The sequence below is a fragment of the Geotrypetes seraphini genome, chromosome 6, assembly GCF_902459505.1.
Source record: "Geotrypetes seraphini chromosome 6, aGeoSer1.1, whole genome shotgun sequence".
Lineage (NCBI taxonomy): Eukaryota > Metazoa > Chordata > Amphibia > Gymnophiona > Dermophiidae > Geotrypetes > Geotrypetes seraphini.
The window spans coordinates 129486759-129502102 of record NC_047089.1 but is presented as its reverse complement, the minus strand read 5'-3'; the positions used below and the strand labels follow the sequence as shown (position 1 = coordinate 129502102).

At 42.3% G+C, this 15344-nt stretch overlaps 1 protein-coding gene across 4 annotated transcripts in view; it reads right to left on the bottom strand.

Annotated features, from left to right (window-relative positions):
• The window catches only part of DOCK9 (dedicator of cytokinesis 9), a 1074749-nt gene that overhangs the window by 769189 nt on the left and 290216 nt on the right, over positions 1-15344 (bottom strand). For all 4 annotated transcript variants that reach the window (XM_033947591.1, XM_033947593.1, XM_033947592.1 and 1 more), the window contains exon 4: positions 13991-14073. In XM_033947591.1, coding sequence (XP_033803482.1) covers positions 13991-14073 — 83 coding nt within the window. The remainder of the gene's footprint in view (positions 1-13990; positions 14074-15344) is intronic.

Genomic DNA, 15344 nt, shown 5'->3' with positions numbered 1-15344 from the left:
TTTTTAGTCAGTGACACTTCTGAACTAAATCAGTGTTACCATATATACTTAAATATAAAGATTTTGGTGCAGAAAAATGGCCCAAAATGAGGGACAATGTTTATATTAAAATCCTATCCAGCCATCCCCCTCCCCCCATCCTGGACCCACTACAGTCCTAGTCCTTACTGACCTGATGGTCAAAAGGGGCAGGAAGCTGGAGTGACATCCCTCCTTCCCTTCCCCGTGGTGACTTTCGTGCCAGCTCAGCAACCAGCCTGCCCCCCCCTCCCCAATCACCCTACAGGTCTACTTTACAACCCTGGTTGTCCAGTAGTGAGGCAGGACAGGATGGATCCTTCTACATTCCCACTCTTGCAGCCTCTTTAGTAAAGAAAAAAAAAAAATAGCTACCGTGAATTCCCACAGCAACTTTCTGAAACTGCCACTTCCAGAGTTGCAGACATGGAGTCCAATAGCTGCAGATAACCCCAGACCATGGGCTGAAGAATCTTGCAGAACCGGCACCTCTGCACTTTCAGCTTCTCATTCCACTCCTCCAGAAGTAAAACCATCCAGAAACTGAGATGAAGTGAGAGATGGCTCTTGGATTGATTCACAAACACAGACCAGAGAGTCCAAAAGATAACCTAAATGTTAGCCTGACATAAGAACATAAGAATTTCCCGCTGCTGGGTCAGACCAGTGGTCCATCGTGCCCAGCAGTCCACTCACATGGCGGCCCCCAGGTCAAAGACCAGTGCCCTACCAAAGCCCTACCTGCGTACATTTCAGTTCAGCAGAACTTGTTTAACCTTGTCTTGAATTCCTGGAAGGTGTTTTCCCCTATAACAGCCTTCGGAAGTGCATTCCAGTTCTCCACCACCCTCTGGATGAAGAAGAACTTCCTTACGTTTGTACGGAATCTATCCCCTTTTAACTTTAGAGTGCGCCCTCTCGTTCTCCCTACCTTGGATAGGGTGAACAACCTATCTTTATCTACTAAGTCTATTCCCTTCAGTATCTTGAATGTTTCTATCATGTCCCCTCTCAGTCTCCTCTTTTCAAGGGAGAAGAGGCCCAGCTTCTCTAATCGCTCGCTGTACGGCAACTCCTCCAGCCCCTTTACCATTTTAGTCATTCTTCTCTGGACCCTTTCGAGTAGTACTGTATCCTTCTTCATGTACGGCGACCAGTCCTGGATGCAGTATTCCAGGTGAGGGCGTACCATGGCCCGGTACAGCAGCATGATAACTTTCTCCAATATGTTCGTGATCCCCTTCTTTATCATTCCTAGCATTCTGTTCGCCCTTTTCACCTCCACCGCGCGGACATCTTCATCGACTTATCGACCAGTACTCCCAAGTCTCTTTCCTGGGGGTTCTCTCCAAGTACTGTACCGGACATCCTGTACTCATGTATAAGATTTTTGTTACTGACATGCATCACCTTACACTTATCCATGTTGAACCTCATTTGTCATGTCGCGCCCCATCTCTCAAGCGTGTTTATGTCACGTTGCAGATCTTCGTAATCCTCCTGCGTCTTCACTACTCTGAATAACTTCGTATCGTCCACAAATTTAATCATCTCACTCGTCGTACCAATTTCCAGATCGTTTAGAAATATGTTGAAGAGCACTGGCCCAAGCACCAAACCCTGAGGCACTCCACTAGTGGAATCTTTCTTCCTCACACCAGCGCCGCATCCACGCGTTGACTGCTTTCAGCACCGTCTACCTCTTCTCGTCGGCCCTGGGTATCGACAGGATCTTCAAGAACACTACCCTCTGCATTCTGGTCTTCAGCTTGCTTCCTAGCATCTGGAACTGGTCCTTCAGTACTTCCCTGTTGTAGTTCCTGTTGCTCACGTTGTTTGTCCCCACATGGATCACCACCGCCGAATCTTCCTCTTCCACGCTGTCGATGAGGCTCACTATGTCTTCTACCTTGGCTCCCGGTAGGCAGGTCACCAGCTATGTGGCTGTCGACTTGTCTGATGATGAAGTCCCCCATGACGATTGCTGTACTCTCTATCTTCTCTTGCCTCTCTAGCCGCAGGTCTATGTCCCTGGTGTATGACAATCTTTTGTGGGATCTGCACTCACTTTGTTGTAGTATGTGTTGTCTGTGTCCCTCTCCAAGGTAAATTTTGTGTGTTCATAACCATAAACGTTCCAGTGCTGAAAAGAGCCTGCCACCGATGTTCTATGCAGGACTGCTGCAGGGCAGCAGCGATAGTGGTCTTCAGGAGGGGCTCGAATATAAACTGAGATCCCCATTTTTGGCCCATTTTTTTAAAGTCAAAAATATGTTTATATCTGAGTGCTGTATATATGGTAGTAAGGCCTATTTTAAATAATAGCATTCAGGCAACCAGAAACTAATTCTGTAGCTTGGACCTGCCCACCAGGGGATGCAATATCCTCTCAAACCAAGGATGTGTCTCCAGGGGCTTCTGCCCAGGTGGAAAAATTTAGGACAGCTATTGTAGTTGGTGATTCGATCATTAGGCATGTAGATAGCTGGGTGGCTGGCTGATAGGCGTGAGGATCACCTGCCTGGTGTGAAGGTGGTGGACCTCACACATCACATAGATAGGATTTTAGAGAGTGCTGGGGAGGAGCCAGCTGTCTTGGTACATTTAGGTACCAATGACAGGAAAATGTAGGAGGGAGGTTCTAGAAGCCAAATTTAGGCTCTTAGGTAGAAAGTTGAAATCCAGATCCTCCAGGGTAGCATTTTAAGAAATGCTCCCAGTTCCACGCACAGGACCCAAGAAGCAGGTCGAGCTCCAAAGTCTCAATGCATGGTTGAGATGATGGTACAGGGATGAGGGATTTAGATTTGTTAGGAACTAGGTAACCTTCTGGGAAAGGGGGAACTTGTTCCGAAAGGATGGACTCCATCTTAAATGGGATGGAACCAGGCTGCTGGTGCTAACATTTAAAAAGGAGATATAGCAGCTTTTAAACTGAGATGTGGGGGAAAATCAGTCACCCGGAAGCAGATGGTTCGGTGTGAGGTATCCTTGGAGGATACTATTGAAACAGGATATTTAGGGAGTCCCAGTAAAGAGGTTCCAATAATGGTGAAAACTAGGAGGGTTTAAGAGGAAGGCTGAATAAAAGACTCAATTTCCCTGTCTTCTCAGCAGCCTGAGGTTGCAAAGTAAAAACACAATTTGAAGTGGCTGCATACAAATGCTAGAAGCCTAAAAAATAAAATAGGAAGAGTTAGAGTATATAACACTGAATGATGAGATAGATATAATAGGCATCTCAGAGACCTGGTGGAAGGAGGACAATCAATGGGACACTGTGTTACCTGGGTACAAATTATATCGCAAGGATAGAGTAGATCAAATTGGAGGGGGGTTGCGCTATATGTTAGAGGGAATTGATTCAAATAAAATAAACATTCTGCATGACATAGATAGCAATGTGGAATCCTTTTGGATAGAAATTCCATGTGTGAAGAGAAGGAATATAAAGGTAGGGTTATACTACCGTCCCCCGGGACAAGATGAACAGACAGATGAAGAAATGTTTTCAGAGATTAGAAAAGCTGGAAAATTGATCAACAGTATAATAATGGGTGATTTCAATTACATACACTAAAAAAGTCTGCTCCTAAATATGCACATGGGGTTCCTGGCAAGTACTATATACCTTCAGGAACAAAAAGACAACACCAGTAAACACAAGCCAAGTGACAATGGCATAAAGCAGGGATGGAGAAAAAAACCTCAGTTAGGCTTCATGGGTTTTAAGGAAAAAACCTCTACTCCCTCTAGAGTATGCCAGCCCTATTTAGGGCTGAAAAAAAGGCAACTCCTAACTGGTTTGCCCCAAGGCTCTATCACAGCAACTAATACCAGGAAAAACCCTGTAGTAAGGCACTGCTAAGCCCCACTAAATAAAATAAAAATGGTTGGTCAAACTAAATATAATAAAAATGGTTGGTCAAACAGTTGGTAACTTTAAGGCCTTATCTGTTGCCCGGCATAGCACCAGCATTCTTTCATATAGAGACCCAGTCCAGGCTCTTGCGTGGAAACACAATGTCCTGTAAACCTGACTAGGAAAATTTCAAGTTTCACTCGATCGCTGCGTCAACATTGACTGGTTAAATGTTGCATCAGGGAGTGCTAGGGAGGTAAAATTCCTAGATGTCATAAATGACTGCTTCTTGGAGCAATTGGTCCGGGAACCAACAAGAGGGGGAGCTATTTTAGATTTGGTCCTTAGTGAAATGCAAGGCATAGTACAGGAGTTAACTGTGTTGGGTCTGCTGGGAAACAGTGATTCATAACATGATCAAATTTGAGATGATACCGGGAGTAAAATCATAAAAAAAATGTACTGTAGAGGCATTTAATTTCAAAAGGGCGACTAATGAGGACAATGGTTAAAAAGAAGCTAAAAGGATCAGTTGCAAAGGCTAGGACTATAAACCAGGCGTGGATGTTATTTAAAAATACCATTGTGGAAGCCCATGTATGCCATGTATCAGCAAAGGTGGAAAGAAGAGGAAATGAGAGCCATAGTGGTTATAAGCAGAAGTGAAGGAGACCATTAGAACCAAAAAAATCTTTTACAGAATGGACAAAGGATCCGAATGAAGAAAATAAGAAGAGACACAAGCACTGGCAAGTTAGATGCAAAGCATTGATAAAAACAGCTAAGAAAGAATATGAAGAAAAACTTGTAAAAGAGGCAAAAACTCAACAATTTTTTTTAGGTACATGAGAAGCAGAAAACCTGTGAGGGAATCTGTAGGACCATTGGATGTTCAAGGAGCAAAAGGGGCGTTCAGGGAGGATAAGGCCATAGCTGAGAGACTGAATAAATTCTTTGCTTTGGTCTTTACGGAAAAAGGTGTATGAGATCTACCTGAACCAGAAATGGTTTTTAAGGGTGATGTGGAGGAACTGAAAGAAATTTCGGTGAATCTGGAAGATGTACTAAGCCAAATCGACAAGTTAAAAAGTGATAGATCACCTGGACTGGACAGTATACATCCCAGGGTACTAAAAAAAACTCAAACATGAAATTGCTGACCTGCTGTTAGTGATCTGTAAACTATTGATAAAATTGTCTGTAGTACTTGCAGATTGGAGTGTGGCCAATGTTATGCCAATTTTTTAAAAAGGGCTCCAAGGGAGTTCAGGGAAATAACAGACCAGTAAGCCTCACTTCAGTGCCAGGCAAAATGGTGGAAACAATTATAAAAAAAAAATTGTGGAATACATACATAAACATGATTTTTTTTTTAATATATATCTTTATTAATTTTCCATTCGAAAACAGTGCATTAAAATATACATACAATTAACTTCAAGACAGCACTTACAATCGATCAAAGAAATACTACAAAACATTCCCCCCTCCCTCCTACCCTAGTTCAAGAACAAAAACAAAGTGTATTACTACATGCATACAATTAATATCATAAACAGCACTTACATATGATCAATGAATACATCAAAATATAATACCCCCCTCCCTCCCACCCACCCTCCATGGATGTGCAAATCAAATGGGAAATAAGGGGATATTCTAGTTAATCAGAGTTAACAAAATTTGTCAATAGACCCCCCCCCCCCCACGTTAATTTAAAGAGCTTATTATTACAGGATATTTCTGAATTCATTTTTTCATATTTGTAACATAAACAAAGATTCCCACCAAAAGGAGAAATTAAGTCTATCCCAATTTTTCCAGTTTTTGGTAACCATTTGCATGGCTATCCCAGTCATTATGACAAATAGTCTGCTTTTATATCTATCTAATGTAGGTTTAGGTGACAAAGTACCAAAGATAACCACCTCATAAGACAACAGACCCGAAGACTTCAGAATCAAATTGATTTGTCCCCATATTGATTTCCAAAAGTTGAGTATCAAAGGAGAATAGAACAACAAATGATCCAGTGTCCCTATTTCAAGATGACGGTGCCAGAATCTATTAGATTTTGAACTATCTAACTTCTGCAAACGAATTGGAGTCCAAAAAACTCTATATAACAGAAAAATCCAAGTTTGTCTCAGATGCTGATGCTGTACATCTCATCCTCCAAGTCCAAATCCGTGGCCATTGAGTAGCAGAAATCTGCTGCTTTATCTCAATGCTTCAGATGTCTTTTAGACTAGTTTTAGGCTTCTTGTTCAAATATTCAGATATTAATTTATACCACGGCAGCCTGGTGCCCTAGCAAATCTGTCTGGAAGCAAAGGCCCGGCAAGCTATACTGAGTTTTTAAGTTTCACCATTCAGGGAACCCTTTCTGAATTGCCTGTTTCAACTGCAACCATTTATAAGCTTGAGACTTTGAAGTGCCAAATGATTGTTGCAGTTGTAATAAATTTAGCATTTTCCCATTGGAGATCACATCATCTAAGTAAGTATACCTGCCTGCAGCCAATGCTTCCAGAGGATCTTAGACTCACCAATTTGAATCTTGGAGTTCAACCATAAGGATTGACATGTGGATTGCTGTACTGGTATAGATGGTAAATTGCTAATGAATTTTAATGTATTCCATGTTGCAAAAAGAACACTATTGTCCTTGTATATTCAGGGCAACTTGATACTCAAAATATGGCCTAAACGTAATGGGTACATTTAGATGGTCAAGGCACTCCACTATTAAACTATCTTTCAGAGAAATCAATCACATCAACTACAATTAAGTAGATATTATATCTTCAAATAGCAACCATTAGGATTTCTCAATAACAAACTCTAAGTCTTCAGCGACACCACCAGAGACTCGAAAAACTCACAGTCTGTGGCTTTAAGTGCCCTTTCCTTATCGGACCAATTTAATTATTTTATTCTATTTTATAAACTTAGCTTAAATATTGTTTATTTAATAGTACTTAGCTTAGTGGTCAAAACACAGGGATCTTGAGCCAACATGTTTCACCCGATTAGGCTTTTTCAAGGCAATAATCCCTTCCTGCTTCTAGCAACTACTCAAGACCACAGCCATTATCCAATTGTAGCTAACCGTAATGGGGACATAAGTTGCCATTCTAAAATAAGCCAGTCCGGAAGATGCTCCATGAGTTCAGTAAGGATCCAGTACATACCCTGACACATAATGAAAGCTTGATGATATATATAAAAAATTTGGAAAATTTATTCCCCCCCCCCCGCCGATGGTGGTTTTTGCAAAGATATTAAGGCTATTCTAGCACATTTACTCAGCCAAATAAACTTTGTAAGGATACCATTCAATTTTTTATAAAAGGACCCTTGGACATAAACCGGCAACATATTCATTTGGTAGTAAACTACAGGCAAAATCATTATTTTGATGGTTTGGACTCTCCCCCACCAAAAAAGATGTAGTGGGTTCCAATGCTCACAATAATAAGGATTTTTCATTTACTATCATTGTGTGTTCCAATGTTCTCTGAATCAAGATACCCAAATATTTTATACCCTCTTCCTTCTAGAGCAGTGTTTTTCAACCTTTTTTGGGCAAAGGCACACTTGTTTCATGAAAAAAATCATGAGGCACACCACCATTAGAAAATGTTAAAAAATTTAACTCTGTGCCTATATTGACTATATATAAAGTAATTCTCTTGAATAGGAATCAAATAAACACAAAGAAAGTATTTTATAATTACTTTATTATGAAATATTAAGTAAACAGAATAGTGAAAAATTATAAAATACTTTATTCAGTGCGAAACCTGGGCCTGTTTGGCTGAACACAAAGCTGATATTCTGGCTGGAATCGAAGAAAGACACACACGTAGCTCTTCGTCAACAGCTCTCAGTCTCTCTCTGTATTTGGTTTTATGCTTCGCTCCCATCTCCTCACACAAAGCTGCAAATATGCGACTTTTCACGGGTCGTGACTTTACAAAGTTTACCATGCACACAACATCATCCAACACATGAACTAGGACTGCTGGTAAAGTCTTGGCTACGAGGGCCTCGCGGTGTAAAAAACAATGCGTAACAATCACATCTGGATTTCTTTCCTTCACTCTGCTTACAAAGCCTTTGGTGCGCCCGACCATGGCTGCAGCTCCATCGGTGCAGACACTTGTGCAGTTTTCCCACTTAAGTCCTCCTTTTTCAAGGTATTCTGATGTGACCCGAAAAATTTCTTCTCTGGCAATGCCTTGCAAAAAAAGAAGTTTTCTCTAATTGCATCACCATCAACAAAACGCACATTGGCCAAGAGTTGAGCATGTCCACTGATATCAGTAGACTCGTCAAGTTGCAATGCAAATTTCTCACTGATACGGATCTTTTCCAAAACCACACTTTCGATGTCTGCAGACATGTCATTAATATGTCTGGAAATTGTGTTGTCTGAGAGAGGGACTTTGGCTATTTCCTTAGCTGCTTCAGGTCCGAGCATCTCCTCTACAATAGCTTTGCAGGCAGGAAGTATTAATGTCTCTGCCACAGTGAGCGACTTTTTTGACTTGGCTATAAGTTCAGCAACTTGATAGCTAGCTTTAAGAACTCTTTCATTTACCTTTGTGGTTTTTCTCATGAAAGTTGCCTGTTTCTCCGTGTTGTCACGCAGGCGAACAAAATAGTCCGCATTCTTGTTTTGAAGCGAAGGGTGTTTCATTTGGAGATGGCGTTTAAGTTTGCTTGGGACCATAGCACTGTTAGCTAGCTTTTCACCACACACCACGCACAGTGGAGTTGGTTTGTTTGCATCTCCAGTGAAAGTAAATCCAACTGAAATATAGCTTTCGCTATATTGCCTTGCGCCAGAGAATTTGATTGCGCTAACCATCTTTGCTTTCTTTTGACCTCCACTCATACTTGGGCTCTCATCTGGCTCCAAATTTTGTTCAGAGTCTAGTTCTTTCCTTTTCAAAAACTTGTCCATCACTGCAGTATCTCACTGTCACTCAGGACTTACTGCGCTTGTCTCCTCCAGATAGCCACTGTCCGTCACACTCAGCACTCTTCTGATCGATCCCCGATGAGCCGGCGGATGACAGCTCCAGATGACAGCTCTGTAAAACTAAACAAGCCAGACCAGCACAGATCAATCCTACACCGTCAATCCTAACAGAAAACCATGTCTTTCAAACACACAGAACACAGAAAACACCTTCGCCTAGTATGGAATATGTCATCACAAACTAACCCCTCACCCTTTTACAAAACTGTAGTGTGGATTTTAGCCACAGTGGTAACAGCCCTGACACTCATAGAATTCTGAGCATCAGAGCTGCTACTACCACGGCTGGCGCTAAAAAACGCTCCACAGTTTTGTAAAAGGGGGGATAAAATAGAAATACACAGTTTCAATGCTGTAGCTCAGAGGTGCCCAAACTTTTTGAGCTTGTGAGCTACTTTAAAATGACCAAGTCAAAATGATCTACCAATAATAAAATTAAAAAACACAAAGCACACTATACGCTGAGAAAATGTTAATTATCATTCCTATTCTGGGTTTTTTTCAAAGAGGTCAAGGCAGATGACTCTATGCATTGTCACCTCAGTAACAACCATACAAAAATAGACAAATATACCCTCCATCCTTTTTATTAAACCACAATAGCAGTTTTTAGCGCAGGGAGCTGCACTAAATGCCCAGCGCTGCTCTTGACGCTCATAGGCTCCCTGCGCTAAAAACCACTATTGCGGTTTAGTAAAAGGTGACCATATTGTAAAATATAGACAGCAGATATAAATTCAGAACTGTGCATAGTAAGTGAAGGGAAGTTTTCATCTCTGGGAATTTACCCAGTTAACTATTAAGTTATTTGGGCAAATTCCTTTGAAAACTGTGGTAATACTGCCTCCACTTTGCTAAATTTAAAATAAAATCATTTTTCCTACCTTGTCTGGTGATTTCTGGTTGCACTTTCTTCTTCTGACTGTGCATCCAATCTTTCTTCCCTTCTATCAGCCTGTATGCTTTCTCTACTCCACATCTCATTCCCTCCCCCAACTTTTTCTTCCTCTCTCCCTGACCTTTCTTTCTTTTTTTCTGTTTCTCTTCTTTCCTTCTGTTTCCCTGCCTGCCCCCTTTCTTTCTTTCTCCCTGCCGTTCCCCAAGCCACTGCCACTGCCGCTGCCATCGGGGAACAGGACCCACCAATGGATAACAGGCCCCAAAGCCGACGCTGACGCATGCTCTCCCTGACGTCAATTCTGCAATCGGAGAGGAAGTTCCGCCCAGCCAGGCAGCGATTGGCTGGCCCAAACTTCCTCTCCGACTGCAGAATTGACGTCGGGGAGAAGAAGACTTATCGGCTCGATAGATTAGATCGCCAAGACAAAGTGAGTCCTGGGTGATCGACTCACTTTGCCTTGGCGAGCTACTGGCGCCCCTGCCTTAGAACACTGCCTAGGACCCTGGGGGAGCCCGGGCCCCCTGTCAGCTCCGGGCCCCTGAATACAGGACTGGTAGTACTGCCCTGATGGCGGCCCTGCGGCACACCAGGCAACATCTCGCGGCACACTAGTGTGCCGCGGAACAGCGGTTGAAAAACACTGTTCTAGAGGAATGGAAATGGATCAAATAAGCCTTTTACACAATGTACATTTAACAGAAGAATCTCTAATCTGCTCCAATTTATTTTGTAATCTGAAAATTTACCAAATCGATCAATCGATTCCAGTAAATGTGAGATGGTAGATTTGGGATTCTTCAAATGAAGCACAATATCATCTGCATAGCCTGAAACCTTATAATCCCGACCTGCACATGGAATTCCCTGTATCTCCTTTGCTTGCTAAATAGCCAGCAACAAGGGTTCTAAAACAATATCAAAAAGCAATGGAGATAAGGGACACCCTTGCCTAACTCCCCTCTTCAGACAAAAACGCTCTGAAAAAGTATTATTAATATATAATATGGCTGAGGGGGAACTATACAAGGTTTGAATCATTTGAATAAATCCGGATCCTATACCAAATCAATCCATTGCTTGATACATGAAGGTTCATTCTACACGATCAAAGGTCTCTGCATCCAAGGAAACAGAGAAGGCCAGATCATCTATTGTTTTTGCTAAATTTAGCATATGCAATGCCAATCTGGTATTATTTGATGAATGTCCTTGAGCAACAAAACCCGATTGGTGCATATCAATCATATAAGGGAGAGCCTTGGCTAGTCTTAGAGCCAATAACTTAGCCAGGAGTTTCCCATCCACATTAATTAAAGAAATAGGCCTTTGGTTTGAAACCAATATGGGATCTTTATTTGGCTTCGGCAAAATAATGGTTAAAGATTCCACCATAGTACCTTAAATACAATCTTTAGTCACAAACATGATTTAATGAGACAGAGTCAGCATGGGTTCAACAGAGGGAGATCTTGCCTCACAAATTTGCTTGACTTCTTTGAAGGTGTGAATAAACGTGGATAAAGGTGAGCCGGTTGATCTGGATTTTCAGAAAGCTTTTGATAAAGTTCCTCATGAAAGGCTCCTGAGAAAATTAAAGAGTCATGGGATAGGTGGCAAAGTTCAGTTGAGGATTAAGAATTGGTTATCGGATAGAAAACAGAAGGTAGAGTTATATGATCATTTTTCTCAATGGAGGCGAGTAAACAGTGGAGTGCCGCAGGGGTCTGTACTGGGACCGGTTCTATTTAACTTATTTATAAAAGATCTGGAAATTGGAACGACGAGCGAGGTGATTAAATTTGCAGATGACACTAAACTGTACAAAGTTGTTAAAACGCATGCGGATTGTGAAAAATTGCAGGCAGATCTTAGGAAATTGGAAGACTGGGCATCCACGTGGCAGATGAAATTTAATGTGGACAAATGCAAAGTAATGCACATTGGGAAGAATAACCCAAATCACAGTTACCGGATGCTAGGGTCTAAGGATCTGGGTGTCATTGTAGACAATATGATGAAACCTTCCGCCCATTTTGTGGCGGCTGCCAAAAAAGCAAACAGGATGCTAGGAATTATTTAAAAAGACTAAGAATGTTATAATGCCTCTGTATCGTTTCATGGTGCGACCTCATCTGGAGTATTGCATTCAATTCTGGTCTCCTTATCTCAAGACAGATATAGTGGCACTAGAAAAGGTTCAAAGAAGAGCGACCAAGATGATAAAGGGGATGGAACTTCTCTCATATGAGGAAAGACTAAAAAGATTAGGGCTCTTCAGCTTGGAAAAGAGAAGGTTGAGGGGAGATATGACTGAAGTCTACAAAATCCTGAGTGGAGTAGAACAGGTACAAGTGGATCAATTTTTCACTCCATCAAAAATTACAAAGACTAGGAGACACTTGAAGTTACAGGAAAATATTTTTAAAACCAATAGGAGGAATTTATTTTTCACTCAGCGAATAGGTAAGCTCTGGAACGCATTGCCAGAGATTGTAGTAAGAGCGGATAGCGTAGCTGATTTTAAGAAAAGTTTGGACAATTTCCTGGAGGAAAAGTCCATAATCTGTTATTGAGAAAGACACAGGGGAAGCCACTGCTTTGCTATGGTTCGGTAGCATGGAATATTGCTACTCCTTCGGTTTTGGCCATGTACTTGTGACCTGGATTGGCTACCATGCTTGATGGACCATTGGTCTGACCCAGTAAGGTTAGTCTTATGTTTTCACCTACATTTATCTAGCATCTACCAATAAGTGCCTGTTAAGCACAATTTGTTCTCCAAAATGTTCAAATCACAGAGACAAAACAGTGTTTACAACTGCCAAGCCTTACGAGAGTTGTATTAAATTCTCACATGAACCAAAGAAACAGTGTCAGACATTTGTAATTTTAGCTTTTGCCTTAAAATTTGCCAATTATTTTTTAGATACAAATTTATTCAAGGACCTTGCTTATATAGCTTACTATTTGCCATTAAAACTTGCCCATCATTTCCTCTCCAATAAAGAGAAAGGAAGGGAAGCCCAAAACATAACTAAGAATATGTATGACAGATCTGCATACTTCAAAGACCCAGATTATTCAAGTTTATTGTAGATATCTTGAAAAACAGCTGGGTGTAGGGTCAACAGAAAAGTTTTAGGAAGCTCCAAACACAAACATCCTCATTTACATTGTGCATTTTTAGTTTAATGGCCACCACAAGATTGCTCAGATACTAGGAAGCATGGACACTTTGCATAAACTCAATGTATCCTCTACTTTAAAACACTTGCAACACAACCCAAAATACTACTTCATATGTACAATGGATTGCCCAATGCCCATAGCCAGGGGTCTCGCACAAAATAAAATAGGTAATTTTGACCTGCTCCCTTTTAGGTCCACTCCCACTCTTCCACCTAATTGTTCAAGAGGAGTGTGGAAAATATGACATGCTGTTCAGACTGCAACTGATCTAATAGACTAGGACATTAAAAGCAACACTACAGGACCTCTCTGGATGCATAATACAGTGGTACCTCGGTTTACGAATGCACCGGTTTGCGAGTGTTTTGCAAGACAAGCAAAACATTCGCAAAATCGGCGCCTCGGAAACCGAGCGCACCTCGATTTGCAAGCGCCCCCCAGTGAACCGGCACATACACCCCCCCGCCGCCGTGAACTCTCAGGCCTTGAGCATGCGCACATGCTCAAGGCCCAGCACAGGAGGCAGATCTTCGGGCACCGGCACCAACGCACAGGACATGCTGGTGCCGGTGCTGGTGCGGAGGCTACACTAAAGTAAGAAGAGGGTTCGGGTGGGTTGGGGGACCTCAGGTCGCGGCAGGGGGGTGCCCGATGGCGGTGGGGGGTACCGGATCGCGGGGGGGGGAACCTATCAAAGCGAATTTCCATTATTTCCTATGGGGAAACTCGCTTTGATAAACGAGCATTTTGGATTACAAGCATGCTCCTGGAACGGATTATGCTCATAATCCAAGGTACCACTGTATTTAATACTAGATATATTCCAATCACATATTTCGATACAAATAACCTCAGGCACAAATTCATTCTTTGCACTTAGTTTTTTCAACAAACAAAAAGTTTTAAGATTTAAACAACTTAGTGATTTCCAATAGAGATGATGGCTTATGCTATCACCTTCTATACTCACCATGGAAGCTGGCGAAAATCTCCAGAGTAGTCTTCATATTTGTAGTTAACAACATGCCAGTCGGAATTGTATGTTTTGATGCACTGTTTCAAAAAAGATTGACCAATATGAAATATGAAGTAACCGGCTGCAAAGTCTTACAATCCTCAAGAAATTCCTCAATTCCCCGCTGTTTAAATGCATTAAATAATTGTCATCTACAACTTTTATCACCTTATTTATTGCTCTTTTTTCTAGGACATTTATGAATAAGCAAAACGTTATAGGTTCCATTCTGGGGCCACTCCACTATTGCCCCCTTTCCAATTAGAAAACTGGCCATTTAGGCCACAATGCACAAATGGTTTCCTTGCAAGTAAAATTGGTTTTAACCAGTCTTACTTGCAAAAAAACTCTCCTGCCAATGCACAAAAGGGTTTTCTGTGGCTACTGATCATTGGTAACAGCCACTGAGTATCCTATGCTTATGAATTATAAGGAGCTCATTAGCATTCTAATGAGCACTCCATATAATGCACAGCAGGGAAACATGTTTCTCATGCAAACTTTACTAACAGGGTTTGAGCTGTCAGTCTTACTTTTCTGTCAGTGTCTGAATGCTGATTCACTCTGGCACTGACAGAAAAGTAAGGCTATGACAGCCCACCCTGCCGGTAAAGGCCCTGACAACCATAAAAAGAAAATCAAATCAAAACAAGCCCTTCCTCCAATCTCCCCACATCTATACCCCCCATCCCCCTCCCCCTGATGCTACCCACACCTCCATACTTTTTTCAAGATCAGCAGGAGGAATGCCCACTCCCTCCTGCTTTGTCTGCCGCAGCTTGGATCCCCCCCCACTTCCCCAACAACTCCCCAACTTCTAATGAAGACTGGCAATATGGATGCTCTCTCCCTCCTGCTGAGGCCACTGCTCCCTCCCCCAACCCTCCTATCTTCTAATGAAGACAGGCAGGAGGGATGATCACTTCCCTCCTGCTGGCAGGACAACCTCTTCAAAATGGCAGGCCTTCCCCTTCCCAAGGAATGTAGCACCCTGATTGACTCAGGCATCTAAGGCCCCTCCCATGAGAAGGGGCCTTATTTGCCTGAGCCAATCAGAGACATAGACCGATCCCAGTGCATACCAGGATACACTGGAAAAAGGAAGGCCAGCATTTTGAAGAGACGGGCCTGCCAGCAGGAAGGAATGGGCATCCCTTCTGCCAGTCTTCATTAGAAGGTACAGGGGGGTGTCATGAGGTGTGAGGGCTCCGGTCAGTGGGAGCCAAGGCAGGAGGAAGTAGGCATCCCTTCTGCTGTACCTTTCCTTTGGTTTTGGGAGGCCATGAATGCCTAGGGGATGGGGATCGGG